The 24,724-nt window shown below is 58.6% G+C and overlaps 1 protein-coding gene across 3 annotated transcripts in view; it reads left to right on the forward strand.

Moving 5' to 3' along the window:
* Nucleotides 1-383: 383 nt before the first annotated feature.
* Nucleotides 384-24,724, forward strand: part of NEK7 (NIMA related kinase 7) — a 55,995-nt gene continuing 31,654 nt past the window's right edge. For 2 of the 3 annotated variants that reach the window (XM_036277411.1, XM_036277410.1), the window contains exons 1-4: nucleotides 384-466; nucleotides 14,927-15,067; nucleotides 21,308-21,370; nucleotides 22,844-22,954. In XM_036277411.1, the coding sequence (XP_036133304.1) occupies nucleotides 410-466; nucleotides 14,927-15,067; nucleotides 21,308-21,370; nucleotides 22,844-22,954 (372 nt within the window). In that variant the 5' untranslated portion in view covers nucleotides 384-409. The remainder of the gene's footprint in view (nucleotides 467-14,926; nucleotides 15,068-21,307; nucleotides 21,371-22,843; nucleotides 22,955-24,724) is intronic. The other variant, XM_036277412.1, reaches the window with a different exon arrangement.

Below are 24,724 nucleotides of genomic sequence, written 5' to 3' on the forward strand. Positions count from 1 at the left end.
TGCCGGCGTGTGCGTGAGGACTGGCCTTTTAGCCGGGCACACAGAACCGAGGAGCACGGGCTGCAGGGCCCAGAGGCGCGTGCAGGCCAGTCCCGCCCTGGGCGAGGCCGCAGGGGCGCTGTGACTGCCCGGGCGGGGGGGGGGGGGGCAGATCCGCAAGGCCTTCGGAGAAGAGGCATGTCCTCTGGTGAACTGGGGTTTGCTGAGCACATCACGTTGCTCTGGAGAATATCGCGGGGAGACGGGCCGTGCGGGTCGCAGGCGTGATGTGGGAGCGTGGCCGCCGGCGGGGGAGCGTGGCCACCGCGGTTCTTCCTGGAGCTGGGGCGCCGCCTGGGCTGGGTGACAGCGCTGGTGCTGACCTGTCCCCTTGCCTCTTGCAGATCCCTGAGGTCCCTGCGGACGGACGATGGAGCAGCCGCCACAAGGCCTGCAGGGGCCGCCCGGCCCTCAGTTCCAGCCGCAGGTAAGGCGCTCCCGGCCCCGGGACGGCGGCCTGTGCTCGGGGGAATGTCCGAATTTGAGTCAGATGTTCCGCATTTTCAGACAGCAGTTTAGAATAGTTCCCACGCGCAACAGTGAGAACAGTCGCAGCAGCTGTAGTTTTAGCTGGACGGGAGGGACCTGTGGGCGTCAGGGCTCGTGTGAGGCTGAGCGCGGAGGCCGGGCCGGGCCGGCTGTGGGTGAGCCCGTGCGGCCTCCGCTCCGGTCACTGACCCTGCATCGCCACGGCTGCCAGGCGTTTGCTTGGTTTCCTGGAGCAGGCGAAGAGCGTTTGGGTAACCTGTGCACAGCGCTGTGTTCACGCGTGGCCGCGTGCACCTAGCTCGAGGTGACGCTCACGGCGACATGCCCAGGGGCAGCCCCGGTCAAGCCGGCCCCTTCCCGGGGCGGCGCTCCTCAGTGTGGTGCGCGAGGCGCCTGCAGTTAGCTCGCTTTGCCTGCTCACTGGTCTGGGTTTGGCTTGGATGGTGACTCCGAAATCGTCACTGGGTCTTCCGACGCACCCTGCAGTCCTCAGGTTTGGGAGGCGTGGGTTCCCCTGGGTCAGCTGTGCCTCAGCCTCGCTCACAGCGGGGTGCTCAGCTTCCCGGGCGCCCTGGGGGTGTTCCCAGTCTCCCTGGCCAGTGGAACCCTTCCTTTCTCCTCTTCAGGACATCTGTTGACTCCTCCGAGAACCCGTCTGTGACGTGCATAGTTCAGAAACAGGGCCCGCCAGGAGACTGTAGTCTGTCCACACCGTCCACCACACTGCGGTTTGGCTCACTGTCACCACCGCCTTGTCCTGTTCTTGAACCCGGCAGAGACCCTCACAGGTCATCTCTGCCGTGACGTCTGCCCCGTTGGCCAGTGCAGTGTCTTTTCTCGGAAACATGACGAGACGCCCTTTGCCGTCCCTTCCGAATCCCGGCCGCGCTGGGCCATGTGCTGTGGGCACGGTCCTGGGCTCTCCTGTCGGGGGAGTCCTCCCGCCCGAGGACGAGGCCGGGGCAGAGCCGCCTCAGCAGCAGGGACTCCCTGCGACTCTGCTGGGGCGCCAGGACTCCGCCCAGCAAGCGGGGGCCGCTTACCTCCCCTCTTGGCTGCTGCTCCCTGGTTTGGAGGAGGGGCCCTGTGCTCAGGGTACGGCCACTGGGATTTCAGGACGGTCGCTGTGTCTCAGTCTCCTCTCTCCTTTGTGTCCTGTCCTCTGTGACCGAGCCCGGGCCGCAGGCAGCATCTGTCTGTCAGCCGTGGCGTAACTCTCCACCTCCTCCGTTGGTTTCTGGCAGAGGAGCACCTGGGAAAGCGAGGCCATTCGGCTGTCACCTTGAAATGGGGTTCCCGCAGCCCGAGGGGCGTGGGCCATCGCGCTCATTCCTTTCTGCCCTGCTGGCCTCCAGGCGGAAGGGCGTGGGGGGCGGGCAGCCGGAGCAGGTGGTCTCCTGGAAGCTTGAGGGGCTGCCTGGGGCCCTGGTCTCTCACTGAGCCTCCGTCTACGCCTTCTGCTGCTGCTTCTGCCTGCGGCTGCCTGGGTCCCCCCGAGGGCCCCCCTGGTTCCCGCTGTGGCCACAGGGAAGGGAGGAGGCATCCCGTCCTCAGACCCAGTGAGACAGTGAGGGGTCCTGGCAGGCGCTCAGAGGCCTTCCTGCTTATGCGTCTTCGAAGGCGTCCCTGCCGCAGCAGCACCTCCTGAACAGGCGGGGACAGGACGCCCTGCCCAGGGGGACGCCGCCCGCCCGCCCCCTCCGCGCCGCTGGCCTGGGTGATGGGCTGATCTGCAGCATGTGCTCAGCAAGCGACATGGGTCACCTGGGATGCTCGTGTCGTGTGGACAGGACAGAAACCCCGCGGGGCTGTCAGCTCGGCTGAGGGTCCTGGGCACAGCTTTCCCTGCTCTGCCCCAGCGCATCGCGCAGGGCTCGGTTCCCGCCTGTGGGAGTTTGTCTTCAGTTCCGGACGGACGGGACAGGGGGGTCTGCATCTTACTCATTTCTTTGGGGTTACTGTGCTCCTGTTGGACTGCGGGATGCTGACCTACCAGGTTCCCTCTCTCCCATTCCCTCCCTCCCCCTCCCCCTTTCCTCCCTCCCCCTCTCTCCCCTTCCCTCCCTCCCCCTCCCCCTTCCTCCCTCCTCCCTCCCCTTCCTCCCTCCCCCTCTCCCCTTCCCTCCCTCCCCCTCCTCTCCCCTTCCCTCCCTCCCCCTCTCCCCTTCCCTCCCTCCCTCTCTCTCCCCTTCCCTCCCTCCCCTCTCCCCTTCCCTCCCTCCCCCTCTCTCCCCTTCCCTCCCTCCCCCTCTCTCCCCCTCCCTCCCCTCCCCTCTCCTCCCCTCCCCTCCCTCCCCTCTCTCCCCCCCTCTCCCCTCCCCTCCCTCCCCTCTCCTCCCCTCCCTCCCCCTCTCTCCCCCTCCCCTCCCTGCTCTCTCCCTCCCTCCCTCCCCCGCTCTCCCCTTCCTTCGCCTCGCCCTTCTCTCCCCTCCCTCCCCCTCTCCTTCCTCCCTCCCCCTCTCTCCCCCCCGCATCCTCCCCCTCTCTCCCCCATCCCTCCCCCTCTCCCCTCCCCTCCCTCCCCCTCTCCCCTTCCTTCCCTCCCCCTCTCTCCCCCCTCTCGCCCCCCTCCCTTCCCTCTCGCCCCTCCTCTCCCTCCCGCTCCCCTTCCTCCCGCCCCGCTCTCCCCCTTCCCTCCCCCCTCTCTCCCCCTCCCTCCCTCCCCTCTCCTCCCCTCCCCTCCCTCCCCTCGTCCCTCCTCCCTCCCTCCTCTCCTCCCTCCCCCTCTCCCCTCCCCTCCCTCCCCCTCTCTCCCCCCTCCTCCCCCTCTCTCCCCTCCACTCCCTTCCCCACTCTCCCTTCCCTCCTCTCCCCTCTCCCCTCCCCCCCCTCCCCCCCCTCTCCCCCCCCGCCCTCCCCCCGCTCATCCCTCCCCCCCTCCCTCCCCCTCTCTCCCCCCTCCCTCCCCCACCGCTCCCATCCCCGCCTCCCCCTCTCATCCCTCCCACTCTCCCTTCCCTCCCTCCCCCTCTCTCCTCCCGCCCTCCACCTCTCCTCACCCCCTCCACTCCCCCTCTCTCCCCCCTCCCCTCCCCACCTCTCACCATCCCCATCCCTCCCCCCTCTCCCCTTCCCTCCCCTCCCCCTCTCTCCCCTTCCCTCCCTCCCCCTCTCCCCTTCCCTCCCTCCCCCTCTCTCCCCTCCCCTCCCTCCCCCTCTCTCCCCTCCCCTCCCTCCCCCTCCCTCCCCTTCCCTCCCTCCCCCTCTCTCTCCCTCCTCCTTCCTTCGCATCCTCCCACTAAGCCTTGAGGGGCCGACAGGACGTGCGCATTTCTCCGGCATGCAGTCATTGCTGCGGGACTCTCGTTTCCAGGGCAGGGGATTTAGCTTAATTTTTAGAAGATGCAGACTGTAAACAGATGCAGCAGAACTAGTGAGACAGGCACTCTGTCCTCCGAGAGGATTTTAAGGGCGGAAGGAGCAGCTGACTTCCGTGGGCATGATTCTGCGTCGCGGGAGGGCCGTGGGGCAGTCGTCTCTCTGACACACAGTGAGATACGAAACACTGACACGCAGGCCCGCGAGGCCTTTCTGGGCCGCTCGGAGGGAGGACGATTTTAATGGTAATCACCAGGGCTTGGGTTAAAACTGATATCTGGAAATTTGAAGATACCTGGTGCAACCCTTGGGCTACCTGAGACAGGGAGGGCATCCCCGGGCTCCAGGTCGGAGTGGTCCCCCCTGCTCTTTACCTCTGGATGGCGTGAGAACCTTCTCGAGTCGCCCAGCCCAGGCAGTGAGGTACTTGGACCGTTTCTTCAAGCTTCATGGCTGCCCCAACTACAGCCCATAGTGGCCACGCGTCCCCGGGAAGGGAGCGTGGACCGGGAGGTGGAGCCCACCTGGCAGCGGGTCCGGTCCTTCTCCAGGTGGTTGTGGGCCAGGCGCCGATGCCCTGGGGGCTGTGTTGGAGGTAAGGTTGGACGTGGTCGCTGGATTACCTTCCCTGCTCTCCGGGCGCTCCCAGCACTGCCTGTCGGTGAGATAGGGGCTCGTCCAGCTGGCCTGTGAGACAGCCCTGGAGGCCTCCATGGGGACGCAGCGGCAGGGTGACATAGGGGCTCGTCCAGCTGGCCTGTGGGGAGCCGGTGCTCCCGCATCACACGGCCCTGGAGGCCTCCATGGGGACGCAGCGGCAGGGTGACATAGGGGCTCGTCCAGCTGGCCTGTGGGGAGCCGGTGCTCCCGCATCACACGGCCCTGGAGGCCTCCATGGGGACGCAGCGACAGGGCGCCCTGCTTTGGACGCTTTGCCTCATCGAACAGCTTCCAGGAAGTGCAGGAGAATGAGCAGCAGCTCTTTGGGGACAGAAGACTCTTGCCACAGTTTAAACTCAGGACCACGGCCCTCGAGCTGCCCTTAACGCTGCTGCCCAGCGGTCCTGCCCGTCCCCGTCCCCGTCCCCTGTCCTCGGGCCGCTCAGATCCGCTCTCCTCGGCCCCAGGCTTTCTCCCCTTCTGCTTCCTGTTTCACTCCCCAAATGGGAGCAGTCAGAGGAGGACCTCCCCACCCTCCCGTGGGTGTCCTGCTCCCCGAATCTCTCCTTCTCTGTCGGCAGATGAACTGGCCACACTCTTGTCCCAGGTCAGCCTCCACCTCACCTGCCTTCTCCGTCCATGTGTCCGTCCGTCTGTTAGCCGAGACAGGCTGTCACTCCTGCCATCGGGACAGCCAAACCGAGCCGACGTCAGGCTGGGATCCTTGCTCTCGCCTAACCTGCCCCTCGCCGCCTTTATCGCAAAACTCCTGCAGGGGTTTGCGTGTCGTTCGTCTCCCCTTTCTCCTTCCACCTTCTGAACTGTCCTGCAGCCGCCTCCCACCTGCTCTCCTGTCCACCTCCCGGCCACCCGTCACGTCGCTCCGTCCAGGGTCAGTTCCCAGGCGTCCACTCAGTGGGCGCTCAGAGCGTGGGCCGCGTCAGATTGCAGGCCTGAGTCTCAGCGCCCAACTTGCAGCCGTGGGTGGAGGGCCAGGAGTCGAACCCCTACACACCCCGCTTTCCTTCCCAGCAAGTGGGAAGCATGGTTTTCACCCCCCAGAGTGACCTGGAGCACGTAGGGTGGTGATCGACACGGAGCTAGTGCTCTTCAGATGGCGGACAGTGCTGGCAGTCCACTGCGCCTGTGGCCGGGGGCCAATGCTGGTGGTCCACCGTGGCCGTGGGCTGACGCTGGTGGTCTACCGTGGCCGTGTCAGCAGGACAATGATGGCAGTCCACCGTGGCCGTGTCAGCAGGACAGTGATGGCAGTCCACCGTGGCCGTGTCAGCAGGACAGTGATGGCAGTCCACCGTGGCCGTGTCAGCAGGACAGTGATGGCAGTCCACCGTGGCCGTGTCAGCAGGACAGTGATGGCAGTCCACCGTGGCCGTGTCAGCAGGACAGTGATGGCAGTCCACCGTGGCCGTGTCAGCAGGACAGTGATGGCAGTCCACCGTGGCCGTGTCAGCAGGACAGTGATGGCAGTCCACCGTGGCCGTGTCAGCAGGACAATGATGGCAGTCCACCGTGGCCGTGTCAGCGGGACGATGATGGCAGTCCACCGTGGCCGTGTCAGCAGGACAGTGATGGCAGTCCACCGTGGCCGTGTCAGCAGGACAGTGATGGCAGTCCACCGTGGCCGTGTCAGCAGGACAGTGATGGCAGTCCACCGTGGCCGTGTCAGCAGGACAGTGATGGCAGTCCACCGTGGCCGTGTCAGCAGGACAGTGATGGCAGTCCACCGTGGCCGTGTCAGCAGGACAGTGATGGCAGTCCACCGTGGCCGTGTCAGCAGGACAGTGATGGCAGTCCACCGTGGCCGTGTCAGCAGGACAGTGATGGCAGTCCACCGTGGCCGTGTCAGCAGGACAGTGACCGTGGCCTGTCAGCAGGACAGTTGGCCGTGGCCGTGTCAGCGGGATGATGATGGCAGTCCACCGTGGCCGTGTCAGCAGGACAGTGATGGCAGTCCACCGTGGCCGTGTCAGCAGGACAGTGATGGCAGTCCACCGTGGCCGTGTCAGCAGGACAGTGATGGCAGTCCACCGTGGCCGTGTCAGCAGGACAGTGATGGCAGTCCTGCAGGTGGTCCACCATGGCCGTCAGTGTGATGACGCTGGCAGTCCACCATGGCCATGTCTGGGACTGTGCAGGCGGTCTACCGTGGCGTGTCAGCGGGACGATGCTGGTGGTCCACCGTGGCCGTGCCCACTGCTCGATTCTACTCCACTTGTGGCCTTGTCTGTTTTTATTGCCTGTCTTCTGCCCAGACTACTTCTCCCCTGGCCTTGTTGACACCAGTGACCAGCAGCGAGTGCTGTCATCCAGGTGCTCAAGCCGACATCTGTGACTTGTCCTTGGTTTCTGTCCCCCCATGTCATTCTGCTCACTGTCCATAGCACCCCGGAACACGTGGGCAAGTCCATGGCCTGCGTCCTGTCTCCTTGTGTCCTCCCCTCCTTCGCTCCCCTCCTTCGCTGCCCGAGGTGAATGTTGCGCGTGTGCGTTAGGTTACGGCATGGTGTGATCTGTCACCTCACCACGTGCTGGGTTCCTGCACTCCAGCCAGCCTCCTGTGCCGTCCCCCGACACACTGGGCTCCCTCTTCCCCTTAAGGCATTTCCTCAGCTCTTCCCAACCTACAGCCCAAGTGTCCATCAATGGATGAGTGAATAAAAAACTGTGGTGCATGTACGCAATGGAGTACTATGCAGCTGTAAGAAAGAGAGATCTCTTACCTTTTAGACAACATGGAGGGACCTCGAGAGTATTATGCTAAGCAAAATAAGCCAAGCAGAGAAAGATAAATACCACATGATCTCACTTATTTGTGGAATACAATGAACAGGATGGGCTGATGAACGAAATAGACCCAGAGACAGAAAGGAGTGTGGTTCAGACTGACAGACCTCAGAGTGGGGGGGGGGCAGTGGGCATGGATGAGATGAACCAAAGAACTTATATGCACGTGTGCATAACCAATGGACATAGACAACAATGCTGGGGGGGGGGATGGGATGGGGAGGAGGGTGTCTAGGGGGAAAAGGAGAAACATCTGCAACAAAAATAAATCAATAAAAATTGGAAAAAATAAAATAAAACACCCGACCTACAGTGCCTAGTCTAAATACCCGATGTGTGGGTGTCTACTGCCCTTTTCTTGTTTTTGTGTTATGTATTGGTTTGTTTAACCCCTTCCCCTGTTAATTTTGTAGAATGAATGGATACATTTTAGACAAGCTTTCCAATTCCCGTCTCTGTCTCTGTTGTGCTTCTCAGTCAGAGGCTTCTTCTTGCCATAGTTCATTTTACCAGGTGTGCGAGTCAAGGAAGGATGGGGTCCTTGTCACTAATTAACAGTCATGGTAAGCTGGGCGAGACAGTCAGTATTATCAGTTACATGATTGGGATATAGTAATCATTATGCTGGGCAATATAACTAATGATGATTAAATGATGCAAATACCAGGGGCTTATAAATGCTTAGCTGAATAATTGGTTATATTTGGCCACTCACTTTTCTTATGCTATAGTGACTTTCCTTTTTTTGTATGCTAAAAAGCCAGTTATAATGATTAATGGCATCTTGTTCAAACTGGTGTAAATCTCTGACACTTAGTATCTTTAGGAATAGGTTACTTTTGAAATAGTCCAAGAAATTTTAGGGATATAATTTTTCAAATGGGAAGAAGCATAAATAATCAGACTTTGTTAACACATGAAGTGTGTGTGTGTGTGTGTGTGTGTTTGGTTTACAGTGAGGTTTGTAGAAAATAGTGTATGACAGAGTTGTGCTAGGTTAGCTGAAAGCATATTTTAGCTTGGAGATGAGTAATACCTTTTTCAAGATCACAGGATGAGCTTTATTGACAAACAACATTGTTTGTTGTTTGTTGTTATGTGAAGCTTCATTCACGCTAGGGCTTGATTTCTGAGTTGTCTTGTGTAATTTTGAATATATATTTTTTGTTTCTGAGATTTTAAGTTTTGTTATTTTTAAATTCTGTTAAAATTCAACAACATTAATATAAAACATAGAGTGATTTGTTAATTTGCATAATTGCCCATCTGAAAATCACCAGTAAGCGATGGTTGCAGAACAATGCAGACCTTATCAATGACGCTAAAAACAGCTAATGTTGGCTTGTGTGCTAGATCATTGGTAACAGCGCCTCTGGGAATCGCCCGAACGTGATTTTCTCTCCGGGGACTTGCTGTGACTTTTTAATTTCCCCAGAGACAATCATCACTGTAATGTTACCCTGAATTATCCATTGCTCAGTGAACGTCCTTGGCTTCAAATTTAAAGCAAATTAATTAACCTAGTCCTAGGGAATGATTCACTGTCTCGAGCCCACACCTGTGTGTTGAAGTGCCGGCCGCGCAGCGAAATGCACTGTTTCAGAAGGAGGACCGTCTTCGCGATGGGGCAGGGAGCTCGCCAGGCAGAAGTTAACCCAGGGAGTCAGCCGGGCCTGGTGCGTGGGACCACGTGGTCTGGTCCAGGGAGATGCGCTCCCAAGAGCCCAGCACACTGACGTTGTTACGTGAAGCTGCATTCACGCTAGGGTTCGATTTCTGAGTTGTCTTGTGTAATTTTGAATATATTTTTTTTTTGTTTCTGAGATTTTAAGATGCTTCTATAACATAACCTTTTAGTATATAGAGTCAGATTTCTCAAGAGACTAAATATTAATTTACCACCAAAAGGGACTGTAAATGCTTCTACAATTGGTTGTAGTTGTGCCCTGTAAGTAAAGAGTTGTGGGTGTCTCATAGTCCGTCACTAAGAAATAAAATCATATCTAAAAACAGCGTATAGGCCGGTTTGGCTCAGCAGTTAGAGCTTCGGCCTGCGGACCAGAGGGTCCCGGCTCGGTTCCCGCTGGGGGCGCGTTCCTCCTTGCGGTTTGTCCCCGCCCTGGTTGGGGTGGGGTGGGTGGCGGCCACTCGATGCGTCTCTCTCCCATTGCTGTTTCTCTCTCCTCCTCCCTCCTCTCCCTCCCACTCTATCTAAAGATAAGTGCAAAATAAAACCCAGCGTAGAGGCTTATGTGATCCGTGCTGATTAGTTACGTTCCGGACTCCAGAAACGAGCTTGAACAGTGGTTACCGGGAGGCGCTCCCTGTCGGGAGCCGTGGAGCTTCGTGTCCGTTGTCACGGGGTGCAGGGCGGCCAGGGTCCCCGTGCGCTGTGATCTCGATCCTCAGCATGTTCCCACCGAGAACCCATGTGCCCCCTGCCCCCCCCCATAACTATTGGAAGGACTGCGGGCAGGTAACTAGGTTAGAGGTGCTGCGTTGTCCCCGACTCGCCTGCACCGAGCGCTAGGCTGTCTTCGCTCATGAGTCAGGAGCCAGTCCATGTGGAAATGGGGTCTCTGTGGGCCGCAGAGCCGGAGCCGGCTGATCCCTGGACCTCGTAGTAAGCAGGCCATTGGCCTGGGGGTGATGGGGCCCAGAGGGGGGGGACCAGACACTGGAGCTGTCTAACCTCGCAAACTGGAGGACGTCGGAGGTTCTGGACAAGCACAAGCTCCCCGTTAGTGGTCGGTGGGACGGGGTCGTAACCGGTGCTGAGCACGTGCCCTGTGCTTGGCTCTGTCCTGGGTGCTTTATGTTCATCCTCTCACTGAGACACACCCTTGGGGAGGCGTGACCCTGTTTTAAAGACGAAGGAAACAAAATTTGAGTTGCTCGCCTGGCTCAGAAAGATGCTGGTCTTGCCCACTAATCCCGAACCTGTGCCTTTTCTCCGCGGCAGCATGGGACCTGGAGGGGTCTCCGCCGGGCCTCAGCCGGGCTCCGGGGCAGCATGGGACCTGGAGGGTCTCCGCCGGGCCTCAGCCGGGCTCCGGGGCAGCACGGGACCTGGAGGGTCTCCGCCGGGCCTCAGCCGGGCTCCGGGGCAGCACGGGACCTGGAGGGGTCTCCGCCGGGCCTCAGCCGGGCTCCGGGGCAGCATGGGACCTGGAGGGGTCTCCGCCGGGCCTCAGCCGGGCTCCGGGGCAGCATGGGACCTGGAGGGGTCTCCGCCGGGCCTCAGCCGGGCTCCGGGGCAGTACGGGACCTGGAGGGGTCTCCGCCGGGCCTCAGCCGGGCTCCGGGGCCGTACGGGACCTGGAGGGGTCTCCGCCGGGCCTCAGCCGGGCTCCGGGGCAGCATGGGACCTGGAGGGGTCTCCGCCGGGCCTCAGCCGGGCTCCGGGGCAGCATGGGACCTGGAGGGGTCTCCGCCGGGCCTCAGCCGGGCTCCGGGGCAGCATGGGACCTGGAGGGGTCTCCGCCGGGCCTCAGCCGGGCTCCGGGGCCGTACGGGACCTGGAGGGGTCTCCGCCGGGCCTCAGCCAGGCTCCGGGGCAGCATGGGACCTGGAGGGGTCTCCGCCGGGCCTCAGCCGGGCTCCGGGGCAGCATGGGACCTGGAGGGGTCTCCGCCGGGCCTCAGCCGGGCTCCGGAGCAGGACTGGGGGCAAAGGTCACAGTGCTCAGTGCTCCCTGTCGCCCTGCAGGGACAGTGGACTGTCACTAACATCCCCAGACACCAGGGGTTTGAGGGACATCAGCTTCACCTGCTGAAAAGGTGTTAGAGGTGAGACCACAGTGCAGGGCAGGGCAAGGCCATAGCCTATGGTGAGGTCATAGCCCGTGGTGAGGTCATGCATAGCCCCTGGTGAGGCCATACGTAGCCCGTGGTGAAGTCATAGCCTATGGTGAGGTCATAGCTCGTGGTGAGGTCATAGCCCGAGGTGAGGCCGTAGCCCGAGGTGAGGCCGTAGCCCGAGGTGAGGCCGTAGCCCGTGGTGAGGCCGTAGCCCGTGGTGAGGCCGTAGCCCGTGGTGAGGCCGTAGCCCGTGGTGAGGCCGTAGCCCGAGGTGAGGCCGTAGCCCGTGGTGAGGTCGTAGCCCGTGGTGAGGTCATACGTAGCCCGTGGTGAGGCCGTAGCCCGAGGTGAGGCCGTAGCCCGAGGTGAGGCCGTAGCCCGAGCTGAGGCCATAGCCCGAGGTGAGGCCATAGCCTGTGGTGAGGTCATATGTAGCCCGTGGTGAGGTCATAACCCGTGGTGAGGTCATATGTAGCCCGTGGTGAGGTCATAGCCCGTGGTGAGGTCATATGTAGCCCGTGGTGAGGTCATAGCCCGTGGTGAGGTCATATGTAGCCCGTGGTGAGGCCGTAGCCCGTGCACTCGGGGAACAGCAGGTGTGGCTGCTGGCCCAGGCCTCAGGCCAGGTGCAGGAGCACTGAGAGCCCTTTGAGGTCGTGAGGCATCACTGTCCCTCTTTACAGGGTAAGAAACGGCAGTAGGTTGTACTTGGATGAGGTGAAGACTCTTTAGGTGACTCATGTAGAATCCACAAACCATTCTGTGCAGCTCAGAAATGCCCTGGTCACGGGGGACGGTGGTGACGGAGGCCTGGTTTATACACCACACCCAGGGCAGCAAAGGCAGGTTAGTGATTTTGTTTGGTTATAATTCATCCTGATTTGAGCCTCATCCTTTTGCCGAGTTATTTCACTCCCAGTGTAAGAGTATGGCTCTTTCTAGAAACAGGTCTTAGCTTGGGTGGCATTCCCCTGGTGGTACCGTGCTTTTGTCGATTTACTTAAAAAATTTTTTTTCTTTACTGGTTTTAGAGAGAGAGGAAGGGAGAGGGAGAGAGAGGTAGAAACATCTGTGAGAGGGAACATCGACTGGCCGCCTCCTGCCTGCCCCCCACTGGGGATCGGGCCCACAACCTGGGCATGTGCCCTGACCGGGAATTGAACCGGCGACCTCTTGGTAGGTCGACGCTCAACCACTGAGCCACACTGGCCAGACCGTCCTTTTGTTTAAAGCACCTGACACAGTGCTCCCTGTGGTCGGTGTGGGCATCGAGCGAGGCATGGCACTGAATGGTCTGGTAGGTTCACTCCCCAGGTGTCTGCACCACCCACCTGTCTGCCGGTCTCCAAGGGGCCCTGTCGCACTCGCTCGTTTTGTGCAAAGTGCAGTGCGGTGGCGAGACCATGGCACTTGGGGTGTGCAGCTGTGACCCTCTTGTGCCAGCTCGCATGTCCCACTGGGCGCCAGGACACAGGAGCCAATGAGAACAGCTGTCATCAGCCACAGTGCCTTTGAAGAGCCATGGCGAAGGGGCCGCAGACAGGCTGCGAAGCTGACACACTGCCCACTGTTCAGCAGACGACGTGTGACGAAGCTCTGATGCTCAGGCCACGTCAGCCTAATCCTCGGTGGCAGCTCATCCCTCAGCTGCCAAAACACACTGCCCCCTGGCCCTCTCTCGCCACTCTGGCCCCGAGCACCGGGAGGTGCCCAGTCTAACAAACCCAGACAATGTGCGATCGACATGCAAATGTAGGTCATTGCATATGTAAATGTGTGATTACAGACCTACATGCCAGGCCGCATTAGCGAGACTCCGCTCTCCGCGCGTGGCTGTCACAGAGCCTTAGCGCTCATGCTGACGGTTGTCAGTTACTGTGCCGACAGACGATGGGATTCCCAGTCCGCACAAGTGCGGCTACGACAGCGCCCCTGCGGATGAGGTCGATGGGGTCACCGGAGAAACCTGGAAGAGGAAGGAATTCTGCTTCTTCCATGTTGTGGACGGTTTAAAAATACCTGCATTTCTTAGAAAATAGCAGACAATGAAGAAATCTCCTTGCCCTGGCTGGTTTGGCTCAGCAGTTAGTGTCGCCTGTGGACCAGAGTCTCAGGTTCGGTTCCTGCTAAGGGCACGCACCTCGGTTGCTGTTTGGCCCCGGATGGGGTCGTGTGGGTGGCAACCACTTGATGTGTCTCTCTCACATCAATGTTTCTCTCTCTTCCTCCCCCTCTATCTGAAGATAAATGCAAAAATGTCCTCAGGTGAGGATATAAATAAATAAATACGAAATAAAAAATCTCTCCTCTCTAAATAACAGCTTCTCCAGCTGGCGCAGTGGGGAGAAGGGCCGGCAGGACGTGAGCGGAGTTACTCACCCCTCATCCAGGGGTCTGGGAGAGGCCCGTGTGCACTTAGCCAAAACCAGAAACCAAAACCCCGAAGGGCCCACGGTCACTGGGCTGTCTCACGTAGGTCGAGCTGCTCCGAGTAGGGGCGATGTCATGAGCGTAAAGGGGGGCATCCTTGGGTGCGAGCTGCGGCCTCACAGTGGACAGTCTGCGCACAGTCAGGCTCAGTGCCTCCCTCTGATCGAACGAGTGAGTCGCGAGACGCAAATGACCGAGGGGCTGGGCAGACGCACTGGGTTTGTCTCAACACGGGAATGGCCGTCGTGCCCCCTCCGAACCCCGCGATTATCGCCCGCGTGGCATTAGGAGCTCTTCCACGGACTGGCAGACTCCTGGCGCAGAAATCGTCCTGACCCACCTTGGCCTCCCCAGCAGCGAGCCCAGTGTGTGGCGCATTGTGAGCACTGAGAAATGTTAGTTACACAAAGAAGTGACTTTTCCAAGAACAAAAAACCATGTTGTTTAAAAATGTAATTATGAAGTAAGTGAAGAGGCCACCATGAAAAGTCTGCAGTGTGTGGTTCCAACCCTGTGCCCCCCTGGGAGGCAGACTAGGGAGACAGTCTGCTGGGGTGGGGGGGGGAGGGCGCGGAGGCGGGGGACAGGCTGTCAGGGCAGGAAAACCCTGTGCGGTACCCCAGGGCTGGACACGGGTCCCCACACAGCTGCGCCAACCCAGACTGCCCACCACCCGCAGTGACCCTGACGTCCACTGTGGACTCGGGGTGCTGACCGCGTGTCCATGCGGGGCATCGACTGTAACACACGTGCCATCTGGTGAGGCCCTGATGATGGGGGGCTGTGCATGGAGGGCAGCGGGCGTCTGGGAGGTCTCTGGACCTTCCTCTCGATTCCGCTGTGAGCCTACAACTGCTCTAAAAACAAAGTGTTCTGTTTTTTTGTTTTTAAGTAATGATGTACTAGTCGACTCCTTGCCATTGGAAACGCTCTTAGTAGAAGTTAAATGATTGTCGGGGAAACTCAGAAGTTTTCATGCATTTGTGGGCAGGGTGAGCTACTGAACATATATACTTACTCCAGTTCAACTCAGAGCCTTTGAAAAGAGAGTTACCCGAAGTACTAGATGCACAGGGCACGTCTCTGTCCGCCCACCTCAAACCCTGGTCTCTCCTCCCTACATTTCACGTCCCTGGTCCTCGGTGGGCATCTCAGTCCTTCCTGCCTGACAGACTCTGTGTATGTTTCACATTTGCCCTGTGTGCGGCCCCCTCAGCATGTGAGTTTTGTGGGGCCGGGCTGTGCACAGCTCAGGACCCCGGCCTGGAGGAGAGCCCGCGGGGTGGAGGCGCCTGCGGGGAGCGTGGCTGCTGCTCTTGGGAAACATTGCTGGTTGTGACCCTGTGACTGACATTTCTCTGCCTTTTTTTTTCTTCTGCCTACAGAAGGCCTTGCGGCCAGACATGGGCTATAACACCTTAGCCAACTTTCGGATAGAGAAGAAAATCGGCCGCGGGCAGTTCAGCGAAGTCTACAGAGCAGCCTGTCTCCTGGACGGAGTGCCGGTGGCTTTGAAGAAAGTGCAGGTGAGGGGATGTCACTCTTCGGATCCGTGTGGCGCCGTCCTGAGTGACCGTGTCTGGCAGGGAGGGCGCGCTGTGCACTGGCCGGCGCGGGCTCACCTGGGGATCGTGGGAGTTCGCACAGGGACCCCCAGGCCTCCCGGGGCGCCCAGCGCAAGAAGTGTCTGCTTCGCTGTGGCCTCCGGGCTTCCAAAGCGGAGCGATTTGCTTTGTGCGGGTTCGGGGGGAGCGCGGTGTCCCAGGGCCGCTGTCCCAGGTCTGCGGGTGACCAGTCTCCGGCATCGCTCCCGCGGGACGCGGAGCTCCATGCGCTGCTGGCAGGGGTCCTGCCGCCTGGGCATCAGTGGGACAGCGGTACCGCCTCCACTGCTGAGGTGCGGGCAGGGCGTGGGCAGGGCAGGGCAGGGCACGGGCAGGGCGTGGGCATGGCAGGGCGTGGGCAGGGCAGGGCAGGGCGCGGGCAGGGCGTGGACAAGGCAGGGCGCGGGCAGGGCGTGGACAAGGCAGGGCGCGGGCAGACCATCGGTAGCAGATGAGACGCGCGCAGTGATCCGAGAGGGGCTGCGGTCCTGCCGGGACCCACGCCGCGTGTGCGTCCGCGGGAGCCGGCTGTGCTCATTCTGGCTCCTGTGTTCCTGCTCCCACGTGTCCTGCGTCAGCTCCTCTCCCCACGCCCTGCCCTCACCTGCGACCAGCCCCGCGGAGCCGCTTTCACGGCCGAGGAGGTCCCGCTCCCCTTGCCGTCTGGTCCGAGGACTGTTTCTGGCTCCGGGCCCCTCTGGCCGCAGGCAGTTTGACTCACCTTCAGATCCGGTGCCCTGTTCACCCCTGCGCAGCCGCCCCACGCGACTCCGCAGCCCTGATCTCTTTTCTCCGCAGACACCCGAGAAATCCGAGCTTCCCTTTTTAAAAACTGGTTATGATGTCCAGTGGAAGCTAAACATGACCGCCCTCGGCCGCAGCACGCGTGCCCTCGCTCGGCTCCCGTGGCCGGGAGTCTCTGCTCTGTGCTCACGATGGCCTCGCTGTCCTGACTGCACTGGGCCCGGGTGGGACCTTGTCTTCTCCGTGGAGACTCTGCCTGTGGCACGGGCAGCTGGCTTGCTGGCCTGTCTGCGAGTCTGGTCTTGGACACGCGGCCGCTTCACACTGGCCTCGGCCGTCGGCGGGCACTTGCTGTTCTCCCCCGTCCGGGTTCCCCTCTCTCAGCCCTGCAGCGGCTTCTCTTTTCCCACTTCTTTTGGGGCGTTCCTCGGGGTGATGATGCTGGATCGATTGCTTCGCCCACACCCACCTTCTCTCTCCAGCTTCCGCTGCACCTGAGCAGCTGCTTCCTACCCTGCGGAAGCCGGGCTGGGCCTCACGCTCTCAGAAGTCCGAGCGGCAGGTGATTTCCTGCCGTCAGTCCGGAGGCTGTTGGCTGGAGGAGACCTGCCTGTGGACAGGGCTTGTGACAGGCTGGAAGCGAGACCTCTGCACTGGCCCACGGAGTAGAGAGGTCCCCCCTGCCCATGCAGGTGTTTCCACAGTTATGGGTGGTCAGTGATACCAAGAGGTACCCAGTTCCCTACCCTCGCCGCCAGAACCCCGAGGACCCCACAAGAGAGAACCTGAGGCCTGTCTTCTGACTTGTGGGTCAGACATGTCGCTGCATTGGGAGAGGGAGACCGGCAGGCACAAGCCTCGGGCCATAGGCGGTGAGACCGAGGGGCGTGCACATCTGTGGCAGCAGGGCCAGGAGGGCAGAAGAGGGGGTGACCAGGGGACTGCTCCAGGGGGGATCAGAAGGGGAAGGCTGTGGGACTCGGTTTGGGGACAGGCTGCCTGGCTCATTCCCTCGGGCTCTGTAAAGCTGGGGAGGCCCAGGGGGTACTGGTGAGATGCCCACTGATGACTCACTTCAAGTGGGTACGGCAGGTTCGCGAGCTCTCTGTGTGTGTTTTTAAGCACTTTCTGTGCTTTGGCGTTGAGTGTTTTTTGTCTAAAATTGACGCGCGTCTTCTCGAGGACGTTCCTACCAAGCTCCTCAGGCCTCGTGTGTGTCTTGGAGGGGCCTCTGTCGCCCTTGCAGCCCCGGAGCCACCGGTAATCAGAATGGGAAGGCGACGAGCTCTTTTCGGGTGATTCAGAGTCCCAAGAACTTGTCGGCAGCAGTGCCGACACACTGCCCGTCGCCTCGCGCTCGCCAAGTGTACGGTGGATTTCAGATTCAGAGGAACTCGATGACGATGGCTTCCGAAGCCAGCTCGTAAATACCTCGTGGCGAGAATTCCCGCCCAGCTCACGCTCTCATTTCCCCGCGTGTGTCCGCTTCTTGCCCATGAACCGAGACGGCTTCGGGTCCCAGACTCTCATTTCCCCGCGTGTGTCCGCTTCTTGCCCATGAACCGAGACGGCTTCGGGTCCGTGTCTGGGAAGAATTGAATCCCAGCGTTCTGATTTTACTTTGTCTTGACTTGCTGGCCGAGAGCAGAAAGATGAGGGACGTCTGACTCTCCAGCTAAATGTGTCAGTGGGCCGGCGCAGGCCGTGGCTCAGCCTTGGCGCTGGAGAGCTCAGCTCTGCTGGGAGACTGTGGAGTCACGTCGGTTTCAGTTCTAAAGTCTTACGCTGGGAGCCGAGCCAAGGACTCGAGGTTTCCATGCGGCACCTTCTGTCTGTGTTCTGTGTCCAGCCGGGACTTCCGAAGCGCTCTACCTGTCTTGTGCCCCTCCCACTCACTGGCGGTTTCTGAGTATTTTTTTCAGCATAAAGACATTGATTGCTCGGAGGTTGGATTTATTCATGTCTCCAGACTCATGACCATTCTGTTTTGATCACTGGCACCGGAACTGCCCTTTCTCTGTCTCCTGAAGGAGGTTTCCGGGATTCCTGGGGCCCGAGGCACTGGGGACTGTGTGCTCCCTGGCACTGCCTTGTCGTCTCCAGTGCCTCGTGCCTCGGCCCGGGAGTGGCGGCAACTCCACACCGGCAGGAGCCGTGGTTTCTCTTGCTGTTTTTATTCTGTGAAGTGTAAGTGGTGTGTGTGTGTGTGTGAGTCTAACATCAGGTCCGGAACTGTCTGCGACACTAACGTTGGTCGTTTCTGTTCGGTGTGCTTCGTGGTGACGTCACTTTCCCGGCTTTGTGCAGGGGTCTGGGATGGGCGGCTCGTCCCTGGGAACCTGCTGAATGTCAGGCTGACTCCTTTCACCGGGACTTCCGTGAGGACTCTCCGAAGCGGCCTGTGCCCCGCGGGGCAGCCCTGGTGGCTCCGGCCCACGCGCTCAGCAGCAGGGTCTGGGCGGGTGCCGGGCTCCATGCGCCCCTGCAGCTGGTGCGGCTCCGGCGGGTCGCGCTCTGCAGCAGGGTCCGGGCGGTGCCGGGCTCCATGCGCCCCTGCAGCTGGTGCGGCTCCTGCGCTCGTGCTCAGCAGCAGGGTCCGGGCGGTTGCCGGGCTCCATGCGCCCCTGCAGCTGGTGCGGCTCCGGCGCTCACGCTCTGCAGCAGGGTCCGGGCGGGTGCCGGGCTCCATGCGCCCCTGCAGCTGGTGCGGCTCCGGCGCTCGTGCTCAGCAGCAGGGTCCGGGCGGGTGCCGGGCTCCATGCGCCCCCTGCAGCTGGTGCGGCTCCGGCGGGTCGCGCTCTGCAGCAGGGTCCGGGCAGGTGCCGGGCTCCATGCGCCCCCTGCAGCTGGTGCGGCTCCGGCGGGTCGCGCTCTGCAGCAGGGTCCGGGCGGGTGCCGGGCTCCATGCGCCCCCTGCAGCTGGTGCGGCTCCGGCGGGTCGCGCTCTGCAGCAGGGGTCCGGGCGGGTGCCGGGCTCCATGCGCCCCCTGCAGCTGGTGCGGCTCCGGCGCTCGTGCTCAGCAGCAGGGTCCGGGCGGGTGCCAGGCTCCATGCGCCCCCTGCAGCTGGTGCGGCTCCGGCGGGTCGTGCTCAGCAGCAGGGGTCCGGGCCGGTGCCGGGCTCCATGCGCCCCCTGCAGCTGGTGCGGCTCCGGCGCTCGCGCTCTGCAGCTTGCTTGCGCCTCGTTTCTGTGCTCAGGTGGGACAGTCCTCTGGCTTCCGCACGGGTGAAGCCGGGGTGCGGCACACAGCAGGTCAGTGGGCTCGCCGCCCCGTGTCCGTGGGGAGGAAGAGGACGGCGGCGTGTGAGGGCTCCTGGGTCCTCCCGCCGCCTGTGCTTCGGGGCCCAGCTGTCCCGTCCACTCCCACCTGCTGCGGCCCCAGCTCTTACCAAACTGGGGGGAGGCAGGGCCGTGCGCGGAGCTTCCTACTGTATTGACGTGCCTCCCACAGTCCTGGGCTCCCCCCGGCTCCTTCCACGCATCCTGTTCGTCCGAAACCATGGTCGCCAACAGGTTCGCTGTGGCCGAGGCGGTGGGCGGCACACTCAGAGAAAAGAGGAGTCACCGCTTCTGATAGGCCTCTGGGCGACCTTTCCTGTGACTTCAGCTGACGGGCCATCGGTCTCCCTCACTGACAGCCATTCACTAGGACAGAGCCTGAATTTTTTCTTCAAATCTTAACAATATGTAGGCTCAGCTGTTTCACATTAAACTTGAAAACCATAAACTTGGTATTTGCCGTTTTCCCTACAAGCAGCACGTCGGAAACGGCGGTGGCTGCGGGAGGACAGTGCTTCGCTGTGGCCCGGCGAGAAGCCGCACCCCCTCCCGCGTGCTGCTGTCCCCCACGGCCGAGGCCCGAGTGTGCGGACGGAGGACGCGAGCGGCCGGATTGCTTAGGGGAGTGGCGTCGGGATGGATTTTGGCTTAAAATTTTATATTTTCCCCACTGATTTTTTTTTTTTTTAATTTGGGAAACTTGAGAACCACGCGTGCGGGGGTGTTAAGAGTGATCTCGAGAGGACGTGGCCCTTAGAAGCCAGGCCACTGCCTGCACTCAGCCTGGTTTTCCTGCCGTCTGGGCCGTGCCCTCCGGTTCTCCAGGGCAGCAAGGGGGCCCCTCCGCACGGGACTTCCTGCCGCTGCCCTGTGCACACGGGGGCGGTTAGAACTTAGTGGTTAGTGTGTGTGTGTGAGTGTGTGTGTGAGACACCACAACAGCCGGGGCCAGTGGACAAAACACAGACCCGGAGCCGCGATGACCAGGTTCGGTCCTGGCTGTGGCGCTGACTGGTGTCAGGGTCCCGAGCGCGGGTTGGAGCCCTCTCAGCCCCCAGCCTGGCCGCTGAGGGGGTGTGTCCCCACCTGCCTGGTGGGAACGGGGTGCGGGTCGGACGGCTCTGGATGGCGTTCGGGAATTCCCTCCCCAGCGGCGCTGGCGGGTGCCCATGGCCGTCCTGGTGCTGGGTCCGCAGCACTTGATCAGGCTGATGACTCTGGTCGTCATGACAGTGGCTTTGTGTGTAATGGGGTTCCCATCGGCTGGGGTATTGACTTCATCAGATCTTTCTGTGGTCTTTAGGGTTCGCTCTGCACTTACTGTTTGTTTTCCACACTTAGAACGTCGAGAGATTTCTTTTGTTTTCAGAGACATTAAATATCTTTGATTGTATGATTTACTTTTATGTGTCTTCACATTTCACAGACCAGTATTTCTAAACCTTTCATCATTATCATCCCCCAGGGAGCCTTTCGAGACGTTTTTCCCTGATAAGCCCTCGCCCATGAAGTCTTAGTTCCGCAGATTTTTCCGTGTACCTAGCGTCCGTGTGCATGTCTGTGCTTGGCCCTTAAAAGAGGGCGCCGTGTCTCCCCCGTGTCCAGGCACCAGTGTCGCCGCCGCCGGCGCAGGCTCTCGGACACGGTCTGGGCGCAGGTTCATGGCTCAGCGCTTCGGTTCCGCCGGACTAGCATCGGGCCTGGCTGCTCAGCGGTCGCTGTGGGAACGCGTCTCCCTCCCTTGGGCTTCCTCGACCTGCCTCCTTCATCTGCGAGGGGCTGCCAGTGTCCCACAGGCTGGGGTGGGGATTAGATGGGGACGTTCACGGAGCACATCACTGTCCGATATATATTAACTGTTATCTTTTGTGTGAATGTCCTGCCTTCATTCCGTCCCACTCGAACTTCAGACTTGAAACACCTCCTCTCTCCCTCCGCTCTCAGTGCCGACGGCCTCGGGGAACGTAAGTGCTGGTGGTCACGCTGAGCAACCTGCCGTCTCTGCGGCTCCTAAAAGCTGTCGGAAAGAACATTTTTTAGCGTGTGTGTAATGATATGTAAAATACCGTAGTGAATTTACATGGTAGCTTGAACCTCAGATTGGCATTTTATTAAATAATGCTGGATTCTGTTTTCAGATATTCGATTTAATGGATGCGAAAGCCCGTGCAGACTGTATCAAGGAAATCGACCTGCTCAAGGTGAGTGACCAGCCGGCCACTGGCTGCTGAGCACAGCTGTGCGTCTCGATAAGTAACGTGTTAAAATATTACACTGACAGGCAAAAGGGTTTTTAAGACAACTTATGCTGCTCTAATTTCAAGTAACATATAAGTTTGAGTCTCAGTGTAATGAAGAATATAGTTACCTTTTGAAATCATTGTAAAATAATTTAATTAGATCGTTAGGTAGGATTAGTGCCCCCCCCCCCATTTCCAAGCAGGAAATAGATGAAGTGGGCACAGAGCACAAGGAATTCTCTTCCCGGCCACCCCCGTCGATTCTGAAGACTGAGCGCACGTCAGTGTGATCTCAGATGTGATGTGTCGAGAACAGGGACCGATGCAGACAGCTCCCAAGGGACTGATATTTTTGTATCTTTTGCAGGTTAGGTAGGGCGATGTGAGGAGCACGTTAGAATCAGCCTTTCCGTTCCCACCCACTCCAAGCCTGTGCCTGAAATTCAGTCATCTGCCTGCTCCGTTCTGGTGACATGGCTTTAGAGGGACACTGTGGCCTAGGTCGCAGTCCTAACTTCTAGATAAGACTGGGCGTTCTTTTCTGTTTGTGAACAAAATGAATCCGGTTGATCCAAAGTGAAGAAAGTGAGACCACAGTGAATGGTGCCTTTCCCCGTTCCGTTGGCTCTAGTTACTTCCTAGGAAATGAGTCACGACTTTAAAAATAGACGCAACTTGGTGGGGGAGCCTTCCGTGGAAAGAGAAGGAACTCATGTATCTTCTCTCTAGAACAATTGTTGAATAATTTTCTTTGAGAAACTGTTTGTCTTATGTAACTTGTTTAAAGATTGAAAAAAGATTGTATAAATACATCGTAAATGTGTATAAACTGATTCATGCATTTCTGCATGGTGAGATTTTTCCTGGGGTGAATCGGTTCCATAGATAAGTTCAGTATATGTGTGTCATTTGATGTGAAGGCAGTATTTAGATACAATGTAACAGATGCCAGTTGTTAAGTTTTTTTTTTTAAGTTTTTGTTTTGTCTTTTAACCACTGGATGTAGTTATAATAGGATCAGCCCTAACTCCAAAAGAGGAGTAAAAAAGGAAAACTTTATTTACCATTGAGTGCCCTGAAATGACAGTTCTCATTCTGAAGGAAGTAATTTTTGGCAGTTGATGACTTAATTATGTCATTCATTTGTTTGAATATGTTTATTGAACATAGTAGTACTTTTTAAAATTTTAAGTGCATAATTTACTTTATTATTTCTAATAAAAGACAATAAAATACAATTAATTGATACCTAGTTTTACTTTCAATAATTATAACACTTGTTATAAAATTCACAAGATTAAAAAGAAAAATACAGTCATGTTAAGATTTCTGTAACTTAAAAATGAAACACTGTAATGAAGTTTATTCTTAAGTTATGAAACTGTTAGGAATTTACCCTAAGGAAACATTTTGATGCCTATTTTCTCTCCTTAGCAACTCAACCATCCAAATGTAATTAAATATTATGCGTCATTCATTGAAGATAATGAACTAAACATCGTTTTGGAATTAGCTGATGCTGGTGATCTATCCCGAATGATAAAGGTAAGGTTTAAAACAAAACAATACAGACCAAAGATGTATTATAACTACTAGGGCTGTCTGTCAGACGTACAGCATGCCAAGTACTTTGAATTAATCCGTGTAGTTATGTAATCAGTGACAGTCTGCAGTAGTTACGGCTCTGATTACGAAGCTGGCTTACCTGGTGAAGCTCACGCCGGGTGACTTAGGGGCATGAACACTCCGGAGCTTGGGAAGAGACCCCAGGCCTTGTCTGCTGTGAGCTGGAGCTGAATTCTGCAGCTGGCTCTCTGAGCAGAACACCTGTGGGCGTCAGGCAGAGGGGGGCAGGCAGGGGCCCCAGCAGCTCACTGTGCCGGGGCAGAGTCACCCAGGAAGAGGCGGGCTTTGCATCAGACCTTGCTCATCGAACCCCAGTTCGACCACTCAGCAGTTATTTAACTTTCTTTTCTAAAGGCGTATTAATTGGGTTGAAGTTCAGCTACAAGCCATAGACACCCCCAAGCAACAGTAGCCTAAAAACTGCTTGTCCTTGGACAACTTATTTCTGCGTACCACCTTTTCTGAAAGTCAGAATAAGAGTGGAACCTGCTTTGAGGGCTATTTTATTTTTTATTTATTTATTTATTTTTTGGTACGTGCCCTTAGTGGGAACCGAACCCGGACTCTCTGGTCCACAGGCCGATGTTCCAACTGCTGACCCAAACCGGCCAGGGCTTGAGGGCTATTTTACATGATTGATGAATTGATATTTATTAAGAGCTTAGAACCATGCCACACACACATTAAGGATGTGTGTTAAGTGGAAGCTACTGCTCTATTATTGTTGTCACGTGTATTTCTTTATTACATGAAATTCTGGGGCTAATACGGCAGCTCGGATCGATCCCATCCTCAGAGACCAAGCCTACGTACCGCTGATGGTGTCGCCACCCAGCGTGGAGGGACAGGTGGCCGTGCTGGGTGCTGCCGCACAGCTCCCCGGCGTCCTCCCGCGGCCAGAATTTAGCCGTGAACACGTCTAGCTGCAAGGGAGGCTGGAATGCATCGTGTGTGTTTGGCTGGCCATGTGCGCAGCCAGACTTCTACTCTGGAAGACGAGGTGGACAGTGGAAATGAACGAAAACCAAACGAGAAAGAGAGGCTGTTTATCCCGGGCTTCCAGTAGCAGGGAGTCGGCGCTGTCACAACTTTCCGCAGGGTTCACAGGCAGGCGGGGAGGGGGCCGCCGCGTGTGCCCTGGTCACCGGCGGTCGGAGGGAGGTGCTCACTGGAAGCCGGGCACCTCCTGTGACTGGCCAGAGGAACATCTTTGGTTTCTCCGTTTGGTCCTGGTTGGACACAAGTTGGAAAAGCTGTCAGTTGCTAAGAGCTGCCTGGGCACAAGTGACTGCTCAGCTCCTGGGTTGTCCCTGGAGGGAGCCCTCTGGCCTCCTCAGGTCTGACGCAGGCTGGCTTCCTGGGTTATTTGTCAGGGACAAGAGGTGGGGCTCTGGTCAGGTGGCTGAAGGCTGTGGCGCAGAGTCTGCTTTACACGTGGCCTGGCCACTGCCTGTGTGCAGGTGCGGAGCGCAGGGAGGCGCCCGGCTGGACACACGGGTGGAGTGTCGGAGCAGTACCAGGTACCTCATACGCGTGGCCTAGTCGGTGCGCAGGACTGTCGGGGGGACGCGACCCTTAGCCAAGATAAGCATCGTGACTTGTGACTAGAAGGCTGGCCTTTGGATTTGAGTCTGCTGATGCAGAAATCCAGGGTTTCCTTTACGGCCCATAACGACATGTCACGGAAGT

This window comes from Molossus molossus, unplaced genomic scaffold, assembly GCF_014108415.1.
Source record: "Molossus molossus isolate mMolMol1 unplaced genomic scaffold, mMolMol1.p scaffold_m16_p_23, whole genome shotgun sequence".
Lineage (NCBI taxonomy): Eukaryota > Metazoa > Chordata > Mammalia > Chiroptera > Molossidae > Molossus > Molossus molossus.